The sequence below is a fragment of the Ambystoma mexicanum genome, chromosome 4p (genome assembly GCF_040938575.1).
Source record: "Ambystoma mexicanum isolate Mex_15411 chromosome 4p, UKY_AmexF1_1, whole genome shotgun sequence".
Taxonomy (NCBI): Eukaryota; Metazoa; Chordata; class Amphibia; order Caudata; family Ambystomatidae; genus Ambystoma; species Ambystoma mexicanum.
The window spans coordinates 1260284238-1260309859 of NC_090927.1; the positions used below are offsets into that span (position 1 = coordinate 1260284238).

Consider the following 25622-nt stretch of genomic DNA (forward strand, 5'->3'; position numbering starts at 1 on the left):
TGAGCGTCTCTAATCTCAACACGCGGCATCTGAATTAATAGTTCCTCCATAGTGTAAATGGTCTGGCAAGCAACATCTCTCATTCGCTTCACTGTCTGTGTATGTATAGTTCGGACACCCACGGGTAACTAGAGGACAGATTGGAAAAGGGATGTTCAGTTTAAACACAAGATAAAGTATAGTACAATTGACTGGAAAAAAAACATAAAATAGTCCCCAGCACAAAAACATTTCTAAAGTTATGAACTGTTTATAACTAACCTTATTTTTGTTTCTTTTCTTTGCAACTTTTTTGACTCGACCTTCAACATCTGCACGCTGTTGCTCCGATTTGTATCCGCATGTCTCCCCTTCCTCTTGCGCTGCAACGACTATATTTTCTGTATCCGCATAGACAGCACGGAATGAGGCTCCATCGACTCCCTGAAACATAGTATTTTCATTACTGTGTATTAAAATATTGTTAGCATAAAACACACGTGAAGACGAACACACAGGTACATCTCAATAGCCAAACACGATTTAAACATTGTGTGGAACAATTAAACGACAAGTATTCGAGCTCTGATGATCTAGTTCGATGGAGCTGTCAGTATCCATACCTTTGGCTCTGCATGAACTGCCACGAATGATTGTATTGAAGAGGAGGCATCAGCAACTCCCTGAAACACAGTACTTGCGTTAGTATGGTTTTCAATATTGTAAACATAACACACACTTGGGGTTGACGGCACAGGTACATATAAAGAGATAACCACAAATGTTGCATTGTCTAAAAGAATCAAGGAATATTTAAATATGATCAGATTTAATCGACTTATTTCTCAGATTTCTTTACATCTGCATCATCTAAATGGGATCTTGTGATGTAGTGGAAGCTCCATCGTCTCCCTGAAACACAGTACTTGCGTTAATAGGGAAGAAAGTATAGCAAATGGAATAACGTTATATGATCACGCTCGATGGAGCTGTCAGTATCCATACCTCGTACTGCTGAAGAATATCTATGGATGTTGTAAATGTGGTGCGCACTTCTGAAAGCTGTTGCGCCGATTCGTATCCGCATGTTCCCGCTTCCACTTCCCCTGGAATTACTTGAATGTCAGGCGCTGCATCAAGTGCGTGGGTTGACGCTTCAACAACTGCCTGAAAAATTGTATTTGCATTAGTAAGGATTACAATATTGAAAACACAACACACACTTGGGGTTGACCGCACAGGTACATATCAATGGATAACCATGAATGAAACATGGTGTAGAACAATCAAACGACAAGTGTTCCAGTCCTGATGATCACGGTCGATGGAGCTGTCAGTATCCATACCTCGTGCTGCTGAAGAACATCTAGGGCTGTTGTCAATGTGGTGGACGCTTCAGCATCTCCCTGAAAGACAGTACTTGCATTAGTATGGATAACACTAATTACAACTGAAAACAAACACCAGGGGACAACAACTAAGGTGTATATCAATTGGAAAGCACTAACCAAACAATTTGTAAAATAATCACACGATACATAAAACTATTACTTGACATGCATAAAACAAGTCTGTAGCGGAATAGCCAAGTAAGATTACCCGATACGGGCTAGAAGTGGTTGATAACTGCGGGCACGTCACGGATGTAGAATGTTCTTGCTTCAGATTCAGTGGATAGTCAAGCAGTTGTAAAGGTAAATTATTGTTTGATGATGAAATGCAAATATTAAAAAATTGCTAAGTAAGCCGACAGAATACTTGAGAATAATGCTATTGAAAATGCGCAATATAGTACAGTTCCCTGTGCCCATAAGTAGATTTCCTTTGAGGGTTATAAAATCGAAAAATAATTTATTGATAAATGTCATTATTCAAAAAGCTATACACTCATATCAATATCAAAAGTATTACAAGGGAGTATTACAAGGGACACAACACCTAAAATATCAATTAATCCATTTGGCTACCTACACACTACCACAAGGCCTAAAGCTAAATCCGGACACTTGACTCACCAGTGGTGGAATGTGGACGAATAGAGTTGGAATAGCGTTTGCGAGCAATTTTCGTGTCGTTCGCCGTTTATTCTTCTTTGTTACCCAAGATGTGGCGTACATGTTCGAGGAAAAGTGCCGGCTGCAGATGCGGTATCGATCACCCCTCTTGTCCTCTAATACTTGTTGGACTCTACTTTCCAGCTCATCCAGTGGATATCTGCAATGTCTGACCCATTCTCTTATTTGATCAACAGTTTTCGGGAATACATGCATTGTAGTGCCTTCAGATTTAGCATGGGTCTTCGAAGGGCAACCGCTAATCGAACAGGCAGGCATTGTTGAAAATTCTGAAAAGTAAATATCAAGATTATTATAAAACCTTGATGAATAAAAATGTCATAAAAAAGTAAATGAACCATGTCATGCTCAATGCAAGGTTTGTTTTGGTCACCGGAACTATACCAGTTCATCATGTGTGGCTTAGTATTTGCATAAGTTAAAGAATTGTTTTTAATTATGTGACTAAACTCTGAACATGTGACTCGTCCCTTGGATGTTCTGTCTTGCACGAAAAGGAAACATGCTTACATTATACACTGGACCCCCGAAGGATGCAATTCGATGACAATTGACACAGATGAAAATAAATAGATCTATTGATAGCCTAACAATTGAAACTCAAGTCAATAGCAATGAGACCAATGACCATAGCTCTATTGGGTACTGTAATCGCAAATAGATAGAAATGTCAAAATGACCGAAATATGACTAGGATACATGGCCTTACCTTGACCAACAAACGGTTGGATTCAGCAGGCCGAGGAGTATGTTGCAGGATAATAGGTGGGTGGCCACAGGTAGCACACTGATGGGTTTGCTCTAAGCGGTCGCAGAAGTTTACTGATAGCACGACGACGAGCAGATTAGCGTAGATCTCACTGGTTGCCAGGTAGCACGTTCAGGAGTTGACTTGCAAAGCACAAAGATGTTCTCATGAGACATATTAAGGGGTTTATAAAGTATTAGAAACAGGTGTGTGTTTGTGAATGAATGACGTGTGTATGTCGTGGTATTATGTGGATTGCAGGGGGGCGGCCTGCCTCAGGGGAGGCCTGCCTGGAGACACGGGGTCTGAGGAGGCCATGGGAGCGATGGCCCCTGGGCGTGGGATACCTTTTGAAGTGTACGTGCTGTTTGATACCTTGGTCGTTTACGCCTGTGACAGCCCCCCATGCCAGCGCTCATCCCCGGGTGCGAACCGACCGCCTTTGATAGAGGGGGTGGGATGGATGGGCCGGTGGGCATACAGGCAAGTGTGTGGGAGCGAGGGGCCATCGGGCCCCTCTCATCCTTTACTTCTCAGTAGAAACTCGGACCAAGTGCCTCCAGTAGTGGGTTCGCCCCTTGCCCTTATGTGATGTTAACTTTGGTTGACATTCGCGTAGATGGGACCACTGAGCAGGACGCGGGGCATCCATTTTTGTACCCCCTTTCCAATCCATCTTGGTGACCAGGCCTCACTGCGCACAGCACATGGCCCCCACCCTCGTTCCCACTCTGACTGGAAAACTCCAGAGGTATTTGCAACAGCTAATAAATGTAACACATCACTCTTCCTCTTCAATCACTGTCCTGCATGTCAACCAGCCTGAACTAAGCACATAGCTCGTTCATCTCCACAAACGTGTCCTCAATACCTGCATGCATTATTGAGAATATATTATGTTAGCTTAGATAGTGACCACCCTGCTTCACAGCGACCTGACCATCACCCATTCGGAGCACAGATGTCCGACGTCCATCCTTGAATGGAGACACACTTGATTCATTTAAAAAATCGAAACAGCCGTTGTTAAAATATACGTGGTGTTTTATTTTGTATCTTATTTTGATGACACAAAAATACATGACTTTACACATTGTACCGGTCAGGTTGCAGCACAGTGAGAGAAAATCCCCTGTACTGACCGCTGTCACTCGGGAACGTTTCTCTTATGGCACGAACGGCACAGGCGGATATTACACTTCGAACGCGGTGTCCAAGCCTCCCGTGAAGCCACCATGTAAAGGAACGATAGGCCACCAACCTGTACCACTTGTGAAAAGGAATGAAACAAACTGTTTTTAAATGACCAAGATAAGGTTAATAAACGTTTGTTGTCAATGACAATTCTTGTAACTAATGGCATTCAGCTCAGACAAATGCTATATAGACACTGCACACTATTGAACGACTTTCATGCGTTACAATGATATGTATATGTAATTTTGGATATAGTAGAAGACCATGAAATAGGAGTGGCATGACAAGCAGAGTATACTTACTCGGATTACGAGGACGAACAGTTGCGCGAAGTTCGTGCATAAGCACCATCATTATCCTCAACACGGACCCTGTGAGGCAGGCTGCCCTGAAGTCTGGCAGCTCGGTGATGCATTGCGGTCGTGTCTCGCCTTCCGAAATGTAGGCCACGCATCCCGAGTTTTCACAGCAGCAGCAGTTCTCGTCCTCGGTTGGCATTAGCTCGCACCTATTGCATGTGCACCAGGTGGAAACACCGTCCATGCGACTAGGTCCAGGCTCTTCAGCTGTTGAATCGTCCTTCCAACTGCTGTCCGAAGACCCATCGTTTTCGCGTGTTTCCCTTTCCAGTAGTTCCTCCTCGGTATAATCAGACTTGTGCATGTAGGGCATTATTGTAGCCACTGTGTGTTAAACAAACTAAAATAATTTATAGAAGTGGTACTGGTATCTGTTCACACAGGCTACAAGCAACGAAGGTAGCTGACCAGAGCACAGAAATGAGTCACATAATACTCAAAGTAACACAGAGAGCGGAATGGAATCGAAAATCTGCTGCTGTGTGTTGTGAAACGGTCTGTTTATACTTATTGAGGAAAGAGGCGTCCTTGCCATTTCCATGGCGACACGTCATTAGCTGAAGCGCAGCGAATGTTGACACGAGACGTGCTTTGGCATTGTGAAATGGGCGGTACGCGTCTGCTGATGACAGGCTCAGGGGCGGGGGATATGATTTAGTGCCGCAAAAGCAGGTCAGCCAGGGCGATGGGGGAAATAAGATTATCACAAAATGGCAGCTCCCTGATGCCTGTTTTTGCGTGCGTTTAATGGACGAAAACTCAGGTAAGGTCCATAGGAAATTTTTCTAAAATCGAGCGACTTAGGCTTAAAAACACATGGCCGACCCGTAGGGGCAATAAAAAATGTTGACCGAACCATTCCTTTAATGTAGAATTGCGGCAAAGTTTTCATAATTGGATGAATTTCGTTTTAAATTTCCAGTGGGCCCGCCGCCACTGGGCCTGCCACTGCTCAGCATTTGAATTAGTTTTGTTCCGGCCTAGATTTGATGAGGTAGAGCGCCATTTCGTAATCATAGGTCTATGGAACCCAATGGCAGAAACTGCAACCTGTTTGTGGGAGTTTCAATCAGTGTATTGCTGGTGTGGAACAATATGTTACATGGGGTGGGATGCATCTGCATTCTTTCTGTGCATGGTTCTTCTTGTGATCATCAGGGGTGGGTCTGTAGTGTAGTGATTATTATTACATTAAGAGATCCATGGACACGCTCTACAGTAGAATGTTACCAGGGTACCTCAGCAGGTTGAGAGACAGTTGCTGAGTTGTATATTAAAAACTGGTTGTTAATCTCATGACCTTTTGCAATTCACTATAAAAAAACAAGTGCTATGAAATGTGTTTGGCCAGGGGATGGGTTGGGCAGGCGCTTGCTTATATTAAGGGCAAAGGTGGGGGTATTTATGCCCCTGTAGTGGAAATCAAAAGTTGGCGCCCATGAACCCACAGTTTAATTTCCTAATAGCTGCTGTCACCACAACAGAATCATGTATTTGTGATTAAGCAATTTGACAAGCATATAACCTCTTCATAATTATAACTCATGATAAAACACAAAGGAAGGTGTACACATATTACAGGGTATATGTGTAGTAATCTGACAAAAAAAGAAACCCGTTTCAAAGAAAATTAGTGAATGCAGGTTTAAGCAGCATTTTTGAGTTTGGAAATTATTTCTTTTTTCTTATATGAAAGTATAAGATGCATATTTGGAAAACAAATTGAGCCCAGCATGCAGAAACCCTGCTTTTAACAGTGATGTCCCCATGGTATTCCCATACAGAAGCCGGAGGTGGGGGAGGGGAGAATTCATTGGATGAAATATGCTGACGTTTTAATAGGCAGGAAAACACGTTGGACAGCCTAAAATGCTAGCCGCATTTGTGATGGCGTGAAGTCATTGGAAGAATGGCATAGAGTGTTGGTGACTTGCTTGAAGTGCTGAGGCATTGGGGACAAGGAACAAGCAAGACTACCTCACAGAAAGGTGAGTTGAGGCACCGGCTGAAGCCAGGAGGGCAGGAACAGCCAGCAGAGATCCGGCCGGGCCTGGCTTCAGTATATAACTAGTTTTAAATAGTCTGATTTTGGGCAAATCAATTTAGCTAGTTGCGCCTCAGAGTTTGAATATGTGTAATGAAAGGAGCATTTATAAATAAAACTGTGCCCTCGTGTACTGACCCAATTACAGCATTTTCCATCACTTTCTGATTTCTGTAATGTTCTCTCAAGCACATGCCACCCTCCGCTGTCCATGAAAAACACATCACACTTAATCGAGCTGCTCCTGCCTGCGTGCAACAAATATTCTCTGTCAAGCGATTCTTGACGCTAGATGCGCCCACCCCCTTAGAGTAGTGGTGTAGCAAGGCGGGGTCTGGGCCCCTCCTTTGAAATCCTGCCCCACCCTTAACCCTTCCTACCTCCGCTGGGCTACTCTCTCTGCACTGTGGTGCTGCCCCTTTAAGGGTTCAGCACACGGCAGAGTTACGTTGCACTCCGCCGCGTGCACTATAAATAAACGGGCGTTCCCGGCCACGTCAGAGCGACCAGGGAGCCCGAACTGCACACAACAGTCTCCGACTGCGTCTGTGGGCGGGAGGGGGCTCACGCGAACACCGATGACCGCCGCAGACTTGTAACAGTGGTGACGAGGTCTGATTAACACCCGGGCACGGCGGTGACAAGGCAGTGAATATTTTTCCTCGTTTTGGTCAATATTGCATTGTTTTCATGCCACGGAGAGGGTGCGGACCACGCGGCTTGGCGGCCATTTTGGTAATTGGGCCTGGGATGGTCGCGGCCCTGTAAAAGGGGGCATGTGCGCCATCCAGCCTCAATTCTTGGACACATTAGCAGCGGGCAGCTGTCATTGTTCGCACTGCACATCTGGAGTTATTTTTTTGGTGTTTTGGTGTGCACATTTTGTCGAGTTGAGGTGAGGTGCTGGGGAAGGCCTGCTTTTTCTCTGTTGGTCCCCTGGGCCCACCTAGCTACATTTTTAGAGTCACTGTGCTGCCTCAAACGTTTCCTGTGTTTTTCCATTCTACCCTGCCTGAACTTTAGACTGGCATGCTGTTTATGGCCCCAGTGTTTGTTTTTCTGGACATTGGTGGGGGTGAAGCATAAAGGAGCCTGCTGGATCATCTGTGAGAGTACTGTCTGGGTGAGTTGCGGTCCCATCTATGAACTGGGTGGGGTGCCTGTAAGCTCAGGGCCATGAGTGATCCCAACAACCAAGCAGAGCCTGCAGCCGTGCCTCCGCCCCCAGTGCCCCAACCACTTGCCCCTATGAGACCACCAGGGGTGCTGCAGCCAATACTTGAGTTTGACATCTCGGGTGCCCCGTCCAGCCTGGGGCCCCGATGGAAAATGTGGATCGATCGGCTGGATATGTACTTTCGAGCTACCATGGAAACAAATGACGACAGTAAGCTGGCAACCCTATTGTACTCTGTCGGTCCTGCAGTACATTAAGTTTTTCCATCTCTGAAGACCGCTGGCAACTCATACAGCGAAGGCTGCTCTACCAAACTATTTCTTGCCACTGGCGAATGTGGACTATGAGTCGTGATGAGGTCTACTCGCCAAAAGGACGATGAGACACTGGACAACTTCTATGGTCGCTTGCGCCGGCTGTCAGTGCCTTGCGCCTGGGACAACTCTGACACAATGATCCAGGACCAGCTGGTCCAGGGGTGTGCATCTGGCAAGCTACGCAGACAGGTTCTGCGGGAGCCCGGCGTCACCTTGCCCCGCATCCTTGAGCTGGGTCGTGCCAGGAGTTCTCTGAAGTGAGAGCATCACAGGTGGAAGCTGGGGTGCGTCCTGGCAAAGCAGAAGAGGTGTGTGCCGTAGGCCATGGCACAGGTGGCAGGGTTGCCAGGAGACCTGGGAGCAACCTCTGTGACCATGGTGGCAGGTCTGGGAACTCATGTTTGAAATGTGGGTATGACTTGCCCCACCCTGAGGAGTGCCCGGCTGTGCGGGAAGCGTGTGGCCGCTGTGGTCTGGCTGACCACTATGGCGTATGTGCAGGGCCCCACTGCCACTGGTGGTTCCAAGAGGTCCGGTCTGGTTATTTTCATCAGTCACACCCGCCCAATGTTGCTCAGGTGGGCCAGGGAGAAGAGGTGCCCAGCTCGAAGAGGAGGAGAACATTTTCTTTGTGTCCAGTGTGGGAGTCATGCGCTCTCAGAACAGGTGCCAGCCTAGATGTCTGGTCACGGTGAATGAGTCATCTGTCCCTGTAGTAGTAGACACCGGAGCCTCCGTCAACGTCATGGCGAGAGAACATTATAACGCCATGGAGTGCCCCCCGCAGCTGTCAGCCCCCAAGGCTTGCATCTTCATGTTCAGGGGGTCGCAACCAATTCCACTCGATGGGGCCTTTGTGGCTGAAGTGGGGCATGGGGACTCTCTGATAAGAGCACGCTTCTACGTTACAACAGTGAGTAGCAACACCTTGCTGAGCTGCACGGCTGCGGAAGCGCTGGGGATCGTCAGCTTTGCATACTCGGTGTATGTGGAAGACATCCAAATGTTGTTGGACAAGTACTCCCGTCTGTTTGAGGGGATTGGGCAGATGGCAGGCGACCCTGTAAGACTACACATTGATGAGTCGATTCAACCCATTGCTCTAAAACATTGACGTGTGCCATTCCACCTCCGGGACTTAGTCGACCGTGAGCTTGACTATCTGGTTGGTCTCGACATCATTGAGTACGTTGAGGGCCCAACCCCGTGGGTGTACCCGATCGTCATTGCCAGGAAGCCGAAGCAGCCGGACTCAGTGAGGATATGCGTTGACATGCGGCTCCCCAACAAAGCCATCAAGAGAGAGCGGCACTTGACGCCCATCATCGATGATATCTTCACAGAGCTGCAGGGTGCATGTTTCTTCTCGAAATTGGACCTAAGAGCCGGATACCACCAGGTGAAGCTGCACACTGACACGCGTACATCACCATGTTCACCACCCATCGTGGGTTGTACTGCTATAAAAGACTGAGCTTTGGGGTGTCCTCCGCAGCGGAGGTGTTTCAGAACATTATCCGTGGAGCCCTTGCTGACCTGGATGGCGTCCTCAACATAAGTGATGACATTTTAATCTTTGCCAAGTCGGAATTGGAGCACTTGCATAAATTGGCCAAGATGTTCGAGCGGCTCCAGTCGCTTGGGTTAACCTTACACTGCGACAAGTGCAAGTTCCTCAAACCCTCATTGAATTCTTTGGGTTTGTGTTCGAGGAGGGAGGCGTGTCACCTGACCTCCAAAAGGTTAAAGACATAATGGAGGCACGACCACCAGAGAATGTGTCGGAGGTGCAGAGTTTTCTCGGCATGGTCACCTACTGTGGCCGTTTCATTAAGAACTTGGCCTCGTGGTCGGAGCCCCTGCAAGCCCTCACGAACAAGGAGGTCATGTGGCAGTGGAGGCCACTGGAGTGAGCGGCATTTGAAGACATCAGGAGTGTCCGAACAGCTGAAGATACCATGGCCTTTTTCGACCCCCCCTGCAGTCATAAAATGTGGTGGACGCCAGCCAGTTTGGCCTGGGGGCGGTGCTAACCCAAGTGGATGCCAATCTGGGTGTCCGTCTGGTGGTGTGCGCCAGCAAGGCCCTCTCGAAAACTGAGCAGCGGTACTCCCAGCTTGAGTGGGAGGCCCTGGCGGTCCTGTGGGGCTGTCGGCACTTCGGGCTATATGTCCTGGGGCGGCCAGTGACATTGGTCACTGACCAAAAGCCCCTGCTGCCCATCCTGGCAGGCTCGTCCTCAAGGCCCCCTGCGAGGATTGAGCGGTGGATGCTAGCGTTACTGGAGTATGGGGTCTCACTTGTATACCAGCCTGGGAACAACAATGGGGCCAATTATCTTTCTGGCCATCCAAGAGGGGCCCCAGAAGAGCAGACAGACAGCTGTGCGGAGGAGGCGGATGGGCACGTTCAACTAGTGGTGGAGGCGGCGACTCCCAACTCGATGCCGCTGAATGATCTAGAGCTGGCGGCGGCCCAAAATGAATGCTTCCTCATCCTGAAGTTGGCGATTCAGGAAGGACCATGGAAGGCTGTGCTGGACACTCTTGCCCTGCGGATGCAGGAGGCCAAAGTCACCCTGGAACAACTGTGGAAGGTGAGAGATGAGCTGACGTTCTCGGAGGCTGGCCTTCTACTCGGGGGCGACCGGCGAGTGGTCCCGCAGGTGAAAATACAGCAGGTTATCGAGCTGGCTCACCAGGGACACCAGGGCGCCGCCAAAACAAAGGCCTGGTTGCTTTGGCTCCACAAACTGGGTAACGCATTTCTTGGTCGTGGTGGACGAGTGGTCCAGATACCCGGAGGTGGAGTTCATAGAGTCGCTACCATTTGAGAACGTGGTGGTGGCGGTCGAAAAGATCTTTGCCACTCATGGACTCCTCAGGGTACTTTGCTCGGACAACGGAGCACCCTTCCAAGGTGAGAGCTTTGCCAAGCTGATGGAGGACTATGGAATCCACCACAGGAAGGTCACTCCGTTGTGGCACATGGCAAACAGTGAGGCAGAGCGAATGATGAGGACCCTCAACAAGGTGTTCTGCATTGCACAGGGACAAGGCCAGTGCTTGAAGAGGGCTTTATATCAGTTTTTGCGTGAATATCGGGCAACCCCGCACACATCTATGGGGGTTGCACCTGCGGAAGCTCTATTCCAAAGGTGCCCGAGAGGACTGTTGCCAGAGATGGGGGAGAAGGAGCCAGCTGTGATTGATGACCAGCAAGTGGAAAGGGATAGGAGGCAAACGGCAGAACAGGAGAACCTTCGGAGGGGACTCAGGCCTCAGCAGTTTGCTCCCAGTGACGAGGTGCTGGTAAGGAACCGGCACCCTCACAGGAAGTTATCATTAACACATGAGCCGGGGCCGATGAACGTGGTTGCTGTGAAGGGGTCGATGGTGACGGCCTATGATGGAACTGCATCTGTCACTCGCAATGCCAGCTTCTTTAAGAGACTGGGGGAGCCTTGGGCGGAGACGACCCAAAGCCGGGACATGATGGAGGATCTAGATGAGGGTGGGGGCGTGGCGCCTGCCCCCAGCTCTCCAGTCAGAGAGAGTACCGCTGAGGGAGACCCTATCTGGGAGGCTGGCAGGAGGTACCCCCTGAGGACAGGGTGAGGGAAACCTGTTCACCTCAGTGACTATGTACTGGAATCCTGATCTAGGAACAACAATCCGGGATTCTACAGTTGGTGCGGGGGTCCGGGTGGTTGCCATTAAAGGGGTCTTTGTGGGTTTTGGTTTGCAGAGCGTTATGTGTGTTAAGTAAAGTAGTATTAAGATGTTTGTTGTTGTCCTCATGAAAAAGGAGTGTGTTGCTGCCCCTTTAAGGGTTCAGTACGCGGCGGAGAAACGTTGCACTCCGCCGCGTGCACTATACATAAACAGGGTGTTCCAGGCCGCGTCGGATCAACCGGGGAGCCCGAACTGCCCACAACAGTCTTCGACTGCGTCTGTGGGTGGGAAGGGGCTCACGGGAACAGCGATGACCGCCGCAGACTTGTAACATGCACTGTCTGCCGTGCTGCGTCTGCACGCACGGTGCACTGACACAGGGCTGTAATCAATGCTGCCCACAGCAGTGAAGAGCTGTTAAGTTCCCCATGCATAAAACAAGGGGGGTTCCTGGGAGTCCCTCTGCCGGACATTATGCCCGGCTATGAGGGCCTTACCCAGATTGTTTAGCTCACTATCTTTCACAGAGGAGAAATATCCAAACGTATCAGTCTTTGTCCGGCCCTGGGGCAGTCCAGCACTGAAATGCTAGGCAATTCTCCTCTGAACAAGAGTACCAACAGCAACCCCCTGCAGCCAAGACCAGCCCCTCCAATCAGAATGTAGCGCACAAAACCGCTAATGATGGGTCATTAGTGACTAAATAGTTTTGTACCTACATTCTGATGGGAGGGGAGGCGCAGTGGGGTGTGATAGTTGGTGTGCACAAAAACTTCTTTGCAGGAGTGCTTCTGATGTCACACATTAACCTTTTCTAGGCGGCCCCCCTACTTTTGTCTGTGCCCCCCTCTCTGCACTCCCCCTAAATTTGATTCTTGGCAACGCCACTTCCCTAGAGTAATCTTCATATTCATTACACTAACTCCTATACTACCCCATGAAAGGGATCTGCATTCTGGCTGGGCCCTGAAACCCCAGACGATCTGCACGCCATTTGCTATTCACAAGACACCCTGCCCCTTTAGGCCACTCAAAAGGCAATAGCTATGGCTTAATACATGAAAGAGCAGAACTCAAAAAACACACACACGCACGCGCACGCACGCACGCACGCACGCACACACACACACACACACACACACACACACACACTCTCTCTCTCGCTTTCTAATGGTCTTTATGCAACAATAAAATGAATTATTGTGACACAAAACTAACTTTAGCAGCATCTATTTCTATTTAAAATGGGGTGCATACCTATTAAATGTGCACTGTTAAATTTACTATATCCTTATTGTGTTCTGGCAATTGAAAATTAAATCTTATAAGGTGAGTTACATTATTTAAATCCTGGGTGCCTCACGTGGACACTGGCCGTATGGCCATCATATATCTTCTAACGTGTACAATGATGCAGCCTTCAGAATGATTAAAACTTGTACTAATAGGCACAACACGATGGGCCTGATACTAACGCATTTTTCAATGGCAAAATCCCATTGAACAACACTTTATAAATCAGGCCCTATATGTGTAGACATTTCTAAATTTCTGTGGCTCAATTATAATGAGCAAATGTTGTTATTGTTAGGATCTGTGAAGGCATTATGAATGGGACACAGACAACAGTTTCAATATTGGTTCTTAAGCTTTTTATTAACTTAAAAGGCAGGATGGAGTAAGGCCTAACTTGTCATATGCTAAGGTGGGATTTCCCTATCTAAAGAAAACTAAGGATAGTCTGTGTCAGGAAGTCCGAATCAAAAGTCTGTCTGTGTCCAAACCCTATACTTGCCCTCATAACTAACTGTATACAATGTGTAGGGGTGTCGGCATCAAAATGAATAGTGTTCAAAATAAAGTTCTGAGCTTCTTCCAGCTCTTGGCTTATAATTAGCTTCCCCCTTCCCCAAGTTCAAAACATTTAACAAAGTCTCTGGGTTCCCTTCTTCAAGAGTTCAAATCCTCCAGCTTTTCAAAACAACACAAGTTCAAATCTTCCAGCTCCAGTACTGTTCACTGGTTCACATAGGCAGTCATGTTTCTTGATTTCAACATCACATAAGAGGCTTTTGCAAAACGCACGTTTCTTTTACTTTCATTGGCGGTTTCATTAAAAGCACTCGGTCTAGGCGCTGTTATCGTAACACACGGTCCACCCATTACAGGTCATGCAACCAATCCCCCTTCTTGTCTGGTTTCCATCAACAATTGTCCACTGCTTTCCTTTGACAGTGAAACTTGTTTCTTTCATCAGTGTTATACTCTTTAACACTTTACCGTGGCTTGGATGGCCACCATGCACTTTGTTACACTTTCTGTACTCTTCTGACTCTTGTCAATACAGGTGTTCCTGCTAACCTGCCGTTCCTTTAACTCTTTAGCTTTGGCTAGTACTTGATTTCTCATCTCATACCCTTCTTGGTATTCTCCTGGATATGCCAACACTTGTATCTCAAACAATTCATCCTGTGGTATCTGCTACTTGCACCACCTTGCTTTCATTCCATTCACAAGTACTCATAACTTGCTTTTGCTCCGTGTGCCATTCAAAAGTGCTTACAATATCTTTCAGTTCAATTGGTATACAAAATGACTTGTTTCGGCATTCAAAAGTGCTTATAAAAACTTTCAGTTCGTTCAGCATTCAAGAGTGCTTGTTTTAAGTCCCCGGAGTTCCCCGGGCTGTGTGTCTCCCTGTTTCCACTCGCCGGTAGCATACAGCAGCTTCCTTCAATTTCTTTCCACTCCCTGCTCTGCTTTCCGGCTCCCAATGGCTCCGCTCTTCCCTCGTGACAGCCAAAGAGAGCCCTGCTCGCTCTCCTGGAGTCTTGTGGCGCCTGGAACGCCTTGGTGCCTCGCAGCTCCTGCTGCGTGCACCTGACAAGGAGGCCAGCAGGATTTTCAGACCCTCCCATGGCCAGTCCTGGTCTCTCTCTCTCTCACTCTCACACTCTCTCTCACACACTCTCTCTCTCTCACTGTCTCTCTCTCGTTCATTCTTTCTCTCCACGGCTACTGTCCAGCCCGCTTCTTTCTCTACAGGCCGTGTCTCCCCTTGTGCTGTTTGTCCAGCATTTATATATCCATTGAGAGTGTTAAATGACCGCAGGTGTGGGTCATTAAGTTCAGTGGCCTGACCATGGAGACATCTATCAACTGAACATGTTTGGCTGTTCCACCTGAAATCCTCCATAGCCCTCTTCTTCATCTCAGGACCAGAGTAGTGTTTGGGGAGGTTGGAATTAAAGAAAGTGTGCATAACTCTGTTGTCTCCTCCTCTTCTTGCTACTTGACTGATGTGTGTCTGCAATAACAATATAGGACAGATATGCATTTATCTCACCAAAATGAGATTGTGTCCCCCTAGTTGATCTCTTCCTCGTCCCAGTGTCGAGGTTCTGTTTCTGGGGGACATTTTGCGGGAAAGAAAAGGGAAAGGGCTGACAGCCTACAAAGGCTTAAGGGATAGACTGTTCATTTTGAAACGGGAAAGGGGGATACCATGTCTCCCCTAAGGACGTCCTCTCCCCAAGTTCCCTCCACCCAGGTGATCCTCCTTCGCATATCCACCCCCAGGGTCAGGATCCAAAAGCGATGGCCACCTGAGAGGAGGATCCAGGGAGAACAGAAGTAAGCCCCCCCTCCACTTCAGTTCCTCACAGATCCTCCTGGAATGCCTATAAGCAGAATTCCTCCATAATAAAGTGCAAAAATAATGTGGCACAACACAAGAGTGTTTTGTCTTCTGATTTCTAAATATGTGCACTGAGGTCACAAGTTAGTTTTACTTGGGTCCACCGTCTAAGGCTGGGGGACTAGATCGCCTCATTGCGGGTTTATCCACGTTTTCAATCTTAGACTTTTCTTTTACAAATCTCTGCCATCAGATAGGGTTACTCACAGAGGCACAACCTGTGATACCTTACTGGGCATGCCAGTCCACCGCAATTCTAAATGAATGAACTCAGAGAACCCGAGTTTATTAATATAGAATTTCGGCAGGATATTCATAATTGCCATGATTTTCGTTTTAAGTTTCCTGAGCTCCACCGGGTAAGAAAAACAATTTGGTTGTGGTTCTTTGTGTGATATAAAGGCTTGTTTTTGATTGTGTGTGGCATTTTACAAAGTAAGTCATTTTGTTTGGTAATGACAATTGTGTGACTTATGCTAGAACCTGGAGTATTGGAATACTTCCTTTTTCTTCGTAGGAACTGCCTGTAAAATGAATACATTTGTAGTCATTTCATTTGAAAATGGTATTTTAAATTGCATACTTTTAACCCCTTTTTTCAAAATTGTTTTTGGGGCGGGGAGAAGCCACCCCAAGCCCACCTAATGTGGTTTCAGCTTGCTTGCTACGCTTGCTTGCATGCGCTTACTCGCACCATGCTTACCATCCCACCACTTGAACCTTTCACCAGCCGCCACTGCTTTCACCCCAGGTTTAGTACTCGATCACCAACAGATGGCTGGACTTACCAGGACAATGACTAACAGGCTCCCATGTACTTAAAAGATTGCATCTCCTTTCCACAATACTGACAAGTTTTAAAAACCTGAGCCTGGCTGTAACTGACCATCTAATATTGCAGCTTCCTCAATCTCGCCAACCCAGGCTGCAGGGCATGCACAAACTGAGAGAGCTTGCGGCATACAGATTTGTATATTCACCATGTACCCCAACTGTCAGAAAGGTATGCCCAGACGTGGATCCTGAGCCTGCTGGGCATAGAGGTCCAAGCTACTCCTCACTGATGGTGGCCATTTAGGCCGAAACATGCCTGGTGATGCTTGTGGCCTTGTGCAGAAGACATGTGACAAAGCAGTTCTAGCAGGACTGTCCCTTTTGGGGTGGGACCAAGCCTGATTTGCATATGGTCCTTCCCCTTTTTATAATGGCTTGGCAGGCTAAAGAAAAATGGTTTGGAGGGTCGGACAGTGATGTGCCAGAGGGTGGGATTAATTCTAAACCTTCCAGTCATCACCTTTTTGTTTTGCTAAGGTTGGTAATGGTTAAATGGCTGCCTGTGAGATTCTATTACTGAAAATAGTCTCTAGAAAATGAGCTTTTGCAAACTCTTACATGGCTGAAATATGGATAAATGTTTATCTCCTTGTTCTGTTTCACATCTGTGGTTCTTTGAACTGTAAAAAGCAGGATATTCAGATTAGGTCGGCATCTCCTATATAGCCAATAGATAGCATTCCTTATTTCAGCATGGCAGTATTATGAAACAGCATGTGACGTCAATTCTTGCTGACTATCCTACCATGAAGAGTTTCAAAAGGTTCCCAAACTTGCCTGTTATTATGCATATATGTGCAGGCCACTCATGGACTCAAGTTCCAAATTTCTCCCATAACATGGTATGTTAATATGTTTTTTTACTACGTCAAATCCCTGCTCTTAAAATAGCAAAACATCTTAATATATGTTGAATATTTGCAGATTTTGAAATCAATCTGTTAGGAGTTGGATTACATATTGTTTTGGAAAACTGTGTGTATAGCAGAGAATCCAATTGATCAGATAATGAATTAAAATGCACAGGGGTAATGCAGAGAAACTATCCTAATTTATATATTGAGACCAGTGGCCTGCTCATGAACACTGCCTAGTTTAAGTTGTCAAACTTTAGCTACCATGGGAGCCTTCAATGGCCAAGAGATTTTGCATTGACATTTGCCATCAGATCAAGGTTCTAATTTCATGTCTCCTGTGCTTTATTACAAATGTACTGGAAATTCATTTGTTCACTAAATGCTTCACATTGGCAAATTCACTCACACTATTTAGAATAAGATCAGATCTCTTGTTGAAATCTGTACTTTCTCATAAATCTCTTAGCTATATGTGCTAAGAATTCTTCAGGCTTTGCTAAACCATTTGGGACTCATCTCTGGTCAGTTTCATGAGTATATGCTGGGTGATCAAATGACTCATTGTTTTTGATTGCCCCATAGGATCATGTGAGACAGGCCTGGTATCAAGAGGGACACTGACTCAAAAGTGTTTGTTTCAAAACCTTTATTTACTAAGGTTCCTGGGTTGGTGTAATGCCTAGCTGGTCTTAACTCTAGAAACATAATTTAAGTGAACCATCCCTTTAAAGCCCTTGAGGTCCAGCTGTCCAAAATAAAAGGTAGTTCAGTGTCTCTTGCAGACTAGATTACACAGTGTTTTAAATACTTTGCATTCCTGTTTTCTACGACCTAATACAGATGTTTTGTTTTTTTAAAGTGACATTGTACTGAACTTTTGAAATAACATTGTAATTTTATACTTGACTAATAGAGCACAGAGACGTCACATCTATCATTTCATTCGTCATTAAAGAAGAGGGCGAGACCTACTGTACGGACCTTCAGGACACAGAGAGAAGAGAAATCATTGACACACCCTCGGGTGAGTAAAAAATGCTCATCAATGTACAACATCCGGAAAAACAAATCTCTAAAAGATGCCCTGTTCTCACTACTGCATATTTAGCATGTTCCGGCTGTTTCTAAAACCTACTGCAACAATCGGACCACTCTCAGTGATTTAGTTTATACAAATCTATAATAAACCACTGATGCTCCTAAAAATTCAGTTTCTATTCTAGAAGCTCCACAAACCCAATGGTGACCATGGAAAAGGTCACAGTATAAATACGTACCAGTTTAAGTTACTTTTTAAGAGTTTCAAAAGTTTCTCACCTAGAAATCATGGAACATTTCCCATAGGCCTGCTGCGCTTATGGGGAAAGGTTAAGTAAGGGTTACCCTTCAGATCCAAGAGGAGAGGTCTTCACTATTTGCTTTGCAGGCATGACTTTAGGAAAGTGATGGTCGTGAAGCGTTCTGCTGTCATGATACCCTATCTATGGGGTTTGGGTTTTCAATGGATTTTTAAAGCTACAAACGCTTTAAATCTGGTTTGTCAAAGCTTTTGATTCAGTCTGCGCTGGTGATTGAACATTTCCCAAGAATGAATGCCTGTGTGCGATCCATTTGGGTGGCTGTCGGTGCCCCATTGGTTTGCAGAGGATAATGGCACTAATCAGAGAGGCCTGTGATGCTACTTGACACTAATTGAGGTTCCTCCAATGGGAATCCAGTATGTATCTAAACAAATATACAAATATAAATGAAAATAAAATAAATGAATAGATAGTGGTTGACACTACTCAGTCATGCAAATAAACTCATAATGCCATAAGAAAGAAAGCAAGTGAGCACGGTATTACATTTAACGTATGTCACCATTTACCAAGATAAATGCAAGCATTTACTACAACCAGTTCCCAAAACCTACAGAAATATCTAATAAGCACCCATGATAATTAATAAAGATATAACCAATAACAATTCTCTCAACAATTGTGAAAATAGAGAATGATAAAATACTTCTCCGTTGGACCTCACTTTTCGCCCAGCAACTGTAACCGTCCTAAATTCAGTGATGTAACCTGTAACAGCCCCACCTGAAATATGTATTTGATCAAAAAAGAGAAAGGGTCTTAACACTGCTTTAGAGTACTAAACATTGATACATATTTCACTAAGTTCCAGACACCAAATTTTTACGAAAAATGGCACAATCCACAATTATATACAAGTACTGTATCTTACCATGTTACAAAACCTTAACTAACTGTCTCCTACCACTTTCAGGTGGTCCTGCTTATGGAATTGCACAATCAGTGCTGGTGGTGCTATTCTGTGGAACTCCCTCCCTCCCGATCGACAGCATGACGACAGACATTGAACTTTCAGGAACAAACTAAACACTAATTGTGGCAAAAGCTTACCCACCAGATTGGCTCTTTACTTGTAGGGTATTCCAAGCCTTTTGCTTCACAGATCTGGCTGATAGATTTTAATCTGATCCTCAATTTCATGCCTACACTTTGTTGTGTCACAGCTTGTCATCTGCACATGCCATGCTGTGCTCATTGTGATCTAGCCCAACAAGTCTGTTTACCCTTTCACCTTAGCGCTTCCTCAACCTGCACCTGCTGTTTTCTTTTTGTTTAGCACTCATCCCCTTCCCTTTTACTCTGATCAGAATGTACCAAGACCTTTGAATGGTCATCTTCCGTGCATCGCCTCCTTTTTCTTTTCTCCCCCTCTCTCCTATCCCCTCTTGGGGCACCAAAAAGTGATTTATTTTGTGATTGGTACTATATACATGAAAAATAAATAATTATCGCCTGGGTTCCGGCTTGGTTTCATAATAATAAGCCAGCATTGAAAGCGTGAACTTTTTATAGAATACATTGACCAATAAGAATGTAACACACAGTTCACCTGATTGCCATTACCACACTCCCAGTACCGTTCCTGACTTAATGAAAATAAATAAAATACTAGGGTATAATCGCCACCTGTGCTCGGATGTACCACCTAATTCAAAAGAAATGAAAAAATGTACTCGGTCACTGTAAGAGCCAAGGTGTAGTACATCTCGTAAGGGGACCAAAAAATATGTGTGGCTATGGGATGTCTTTGTAAACAGAGTACATATACAGAGGAATTCCTCACTTAACCTTAAAATAAAACAAATAGGAAAATATTGACAATTAAGTGTTTAATGGAAAAAGTAATAAAGAAATTTATGAAATAGTGAACTGTGAATGTATCATCTCAATATGTTGCCTATATTGCATGTGTAAACATTACAAACAAGAAGTTTCCAAAGCAATTATTTGATAGAAACTTTTCAAAACCCCTCGAACCTGAATATCTAGCTCCAGGGATAACAATACTAGTAATGACTGTCAATTGGTTCATAGACACATTTCTAACTCATTTTCTGACAAAGACTGCATGTTCGTGATCCTTGTTAGGGCTTACTTGTCAGCCCTAGAATTGTTTAATTATTTTGACTCCATTCCAAGGCAGGGGCCTTTCCTCATTTTCTTGCAGAGGCTTGTTCCAAGCCACAGAATGGGAGCTGTGCAATGGTGTTATTGTTTCCAGTAAACAACCAAAGGTTAATTCTAATTTTAATTTTTTATGGCACTAAGGTGATGTTGAATACAGGCGTAGAGGCTGACTACATCCAGTCGTACCAGAATGAGCGTATATTGCCTTCTTATTTTTTCAAGGAGTAAACTGAGCTAAAACCATATTAATCTCAAAAAAGGAAGAATGTGTCCTGGGCAGATCCAGCCACACACATAATGGACATCATACGAAACTGATAGAATGTGAGCACTGAGGGACTCTATAGCATTCACTGGCTTACAGTCACACAGAGAATCCAATTGAAACATTCTGCATCTCACACTGAGGCTTCCATGGCAGAAGCCCTGAAGCCACTGTGAAGGACTATGTGCCAGCAGGGCGCTTAAGTTCATGAAGGCGATTTTAGTAACAGTCATATGCTTAAAACGTAAATGCCATGGGGGACCTTCGGTGCAGTCCTAGCCGCCAAAATATGGAAATCCATACCCAGGAGAGGCTGCATGCTGACCGCCAGGCCTTCCTGAATTTCCTAAAACCATGTTTTATCAAAAAGCTGCAAGAAGAAAAATGACCATGATATGTTCTTTCAGAAGCTTACAACTAACTCTTTTGAATCAGACCCACCAGCACTCCCCTTACAATAGGCCTGAGACTACAGGACGTACCCCAGCTCCAGGCCAGTACCTCACTCTAGATAATAGCAAAGCGACTGAATCCATTTGGCATTTAGGTCCCTCCAACCTGGCAGTTAGCATCAGTTGATGACATTTTCACTACCTGTGATGAAGTCACATTGAGAAATGTTATGTTAAGAGTTCTTGTAGAGCGCACATTCACCCCAAGGTATCATGGTGCTAGGATACTAAGGTTGGACCAACGCATTGTTCTAAAAGAGGAGAGTTTTTAAGAGGCGGCAAAATTACAGATGGTTCTCCATGCTCTGCATAGCCGTAGGCAGATAATTCCAAAGAGTTCCTGCTACCACAGAGAAAGCCCTGCCCCCAACCGTGTTCGCCGAAATGTAGGAATGACCACAAGATTGGCCGTCCTAGATCGCAGCAGACGGCCAGGAATGTAGGGTCGAAATTTTGCTTTCAAAATTCTGCCGCTTGAAGATAGAAAGCCTGATGAACCAGGCAGAGAGCTTTGAAATTAATCCTTTTGGCCACTGGCAGCCAATAAAGGGAACGGAGGACTGGGCGGATATGAGCTCCATAGGGGGAGCCTGTGGCCGCCATGGCAGACATATTTTGCAGCCGCTGCAGCCTCTGGATCAGACCCGTTGGCTGGGCTAGATAGAGAGCATTGCAGTAGTCAATGCAGCAAGTAATCGGAGCACTACTACCTGAGGGCAAAGATTCCCCGGCAGAAAAGGGAGTATCCTCAGGAGTACCCTCGGGGAGTAGAAGCCCATCTTACAGACCGGACTCACCTGGGTGGCCATTGACGGAGAGTAGGATAGATAGACCCCCAGGTTCTTAACCGAGGACACCGGAGTAGGAAGGTCCCCAAGAACGGATGGGCAGCAAGAAAAACCCCAGGGACTGACCTTATAAGAACCCCTCCACCCCCACCACCAGTATCTCCGAATTGTCCCCATTCAGCTTTAGCCAGTTGCCATCCATCCAGCTTCTCACTGCCACCAGACACTCGCCCAACCGTGCTGACACCTCAGTCTGATCTTGGTCCAACCTAACAAAAATGTAGGTGTCATCTGCATAGGCGTAGCATCTGAAGCCATGGGAGCGCAAGGGAGCAACTCTAGCGGCTGTACATAGCGATTAAACAGCATGGGGGACAAGGCAGAGCCTTGGTGAACACTGCAGGAATCACATGGGAAGGCTATGGGAATGCTAGGGGCAGGTGATACTCACAGGTGCTAGGGGGAACCCTCCCCCATGCCTGTGTCCTATGCCAGATAGAGCACCAGGCAGCCAGTGATGGGAAACAGGACAGCGGGTTACTCTACGACAGAGAACCACATGTGAAACAAACACACACTATCAAAACCATTTCCTTAACGGTTAATAGAGCCTTCATTCAAATGCTGGTTGTCCTGATCTTCTTTGTGTCAGGAGCGGTGCAGGTGCAGTTGACAAGTTTCCAGACAGAAGGTATAGCACCACTATTGCAGTGGAGAGGCACCAACCAAACCTTTGACATATCAGGACGCCCCACGATCTACAAGACCTCTTTTCCAACCTCATATAGTTTGAAGGTGCTCACCAGTATAAGTAAAGACCATTCTTGAGGCCAACAGTGAAACACTGAGCAACACAGTGCTGAATCCACTTGAGCCTAGGGGACAGAGTATTTAAGCCCCCAGGATGAGCCAAGGAAGCTAATCAGCTGGCCAGTGAAGACAAAAGGTGAGGGTTTGGATCACATATAGGAATCATAAAGAAGGGAGGTAAAACACATAAGGCAGATGGTGGGGGGGTGGTGCAGTACCAATAACCCAAACCATACAAGGAAGTAAAGAGATGGGAAGATGCAGACAGAGAACCAGAAAGGAGGACCATGCAGTGTCTGCTGCAGTATGCCACTCAGAGGTTTTGGGGAACCAGCACACAGTGAAGGAGGAAAAGTATCAGCTTGTTGTCTGTCAGTCCTTGACAAATAACAGAGCAGGGCAGATGATTTGCTGCAAACCTGCTGGGGGCAATATCTCAAACCCTGGCAGAAGCCAAACTTCACAAGGAGAAAACCAGAGTTTTTTAAGTGCTCAAACCAAGTTGGTGACCCTGGACTGGTGGTTGATAATAACTTCAGCCTGACAACTACCCTGGCAAGGGGAAGACATACTTGTTGGCAATCGAAGGGATCGGGGGGAGCGACAACATTCTTATTGGTAATGAAATTCCCCAAGACGTGGAAGTGTATGAAGAGCTTGCATGTAGGCATATGCTGTATGAACATCAAAGAGCCTAGGAAGGTAGCCCGCAGCCAGAGGGTGACAATATCTGGGCCAAGGAGAAAACCAAGAGATGTCAAGAAAGGTGCTGGGCACAATATCCCTAAGACTCTGGGTGAACCACCAAGTGTGCTTGTGCTAGGTACTGTATTTCTGAGACTCTGAGTGGACAATTAAGCAAACAGGGTGCGCAATCCTGTGGACCGAGTATAATTTATCCTGGGTAAGTTTAGAATAGGTTCTTAGTTCTCCATCCTGACTCCTTCAGTGTAGCTGCCACTATTTTGTTATGTTTAATACACCTAAGAACTGCAAGTGTCCTTCAGGCATCCCATTCTGTACATCATAAGAAACTGGGACTGCAGGACAGATTGGGGAATTATTCGCAATGCTTAATATTTACCCTGGGAAGGTGGGAAGGTCAGAATAACCCAGGAGAATGAATGACACACCAAACTTCTTTAGTCCGTCCTACACACAGTGCATCAGCAATCCAGTTAGACCATTCTGTTGTGTTTCGATACATTTTACTCTCAGAAGTGCAGCGATTTAGGCAACCCACACCTGATAAATTTGCTCCAATAATGGATTTGGACTACATTCTTTGGGTCAAAAGTGTTCTGTTGGTCTCACATCATCACATATGGTTTCAGAAGTAGGAGTACCAAACCTTGCTCTGTGAAGTTCACCCCATGACCTTTCGGAAAGGATCCTAGAGTAAGAGGAAAGGAGACACCTACAGGCACTTGATCCAGGAATCGGGGACCAAGAGAAAGGGGCCAGAAATGCCCAACAAACTGGATTGTTCAAGCTATCTTTTCTTTTCCCAGGCTTAAGTCAACAGTTAAAATGGAATCCTTCACTTCAACAAAATAGTCCAAAGAGATCTTAGCACCCAAGTCGGCACAGACCATTGGGTGATCTATTGGGTGTCTTGACTTTCTTGGGCTGCAGAGATGCCTCCAGGCCTGGGACGGAGTCTTAAGTCTGACATTGTCCAAATGCTGGTTTGTGATATCATCATTGATTGTCCGCAGCAATTTCTACTTATGCCGTTAGATTGTGTCTATTTGGTGATGGTTATAGTGTTTTGTGCCTTTAAGTCCTTAAAGGGATTCTTACAACTAACTTGGTTGACCAGACATCTGAGGAGGCACCTGAAAGTAATGACTAAATATAAAAAAAACTCACTCAAAATTGTCAATGAGTATAAGTATCTAGGAATAAATATAAATGATACCAGAGTGGATATCCCATATAAAGATGAAATGAAACACAAAAACACTCATGCTTTGTTCTCTAGCGAGAATGATCCATCGTAACTACGGCAAATTCACATGCCTACCAGTCCTCATGTTTTATAAACAAAAAACAAAAAGCAGTGCCTGCATTAACATTTGGTGCTCTATGCAAACCAGTTGATAGCCAACCAAGCTGGGACTACCTTGAGGGTCTTTTTGGAAGGTGATATTAATGTTACCTAAAAGCTTTCCGGTTCCAATAATCCACTATGAATTAGGTCTCATATCCCTCAAAGCAGTAGTTGATTGCAACCCCTTGCTACTCTATGGGAACTGCTTAATAAAGGACTCCTTTGATTCCACTGGTGTCTCCCTTATATAGCAGGCTTTTGTGAATAATGGAAAAGATATGATAAATGTGTGGAAAGATCGATGTAGGGAAAAATGGCTGAAATTGACATAGATGAGAATCTCTTGGCAATGCATCCAAATCGTGATTGGGCCAACACTTGAACAATTAATGATGTTCCCAAATACTTGCAGAAGTTTCCGGATGCATGGTATTGCTCTAAAATAATTAGACTACGTTTTAATTTATGGCCAACAAGAGCAGTAATTGCAACTAGATGCAAAGATCAGGTCACAATGAACACATGTAGATTCTGTAAGTCAGTCAGGTCTAGACCTTGGACCATTTAATGGTGCATTTTAAGGCACTATCGAGTCTAAGACATGAGTTTTTTTTTACAAGTTCTTTAGTAAATCTTGAATTCCAACACCCAGCCTGATGTGGTCTACAATAATACATGCTCAGCACATCTCTTTGACTATTGTTTCAATTAAATACTTGTTAAAACTACACCTAGAATAGAAACAATATGCTGGAATAAAGATTTTGGTAGGATCTACAAAGAGAAAAACAAAAGGAAGCAGAGCGCT

The 25622-nt window shown here is 45.6% G+C and overlaps 1 protein-coding gene across 3 annotated transcripts in view; it reads left to right on the forward strand.

Moving 5' to 3' along the window:
- Window positions 1–25622, forward strand: part of LOC138453790 (zinc finger protein 773-like) — a 411528-nt gene that overhangs the window by 229029 nt on the left and 156877 nt on the right. For all 3 annotated transcript variants that reach the window (XM_069606944.1, XM_069606946.1, XM_069606945.1), the window contains exon 6: window positions 17872–17982. In XM_069606944.1, the coding sequence (XP_069463045.1) occupies window positions 17872–17982 (111 nt within the window). The remainder of the gene's footprint in view (window positions 1–17871; window positions 17983–25622) is intronic.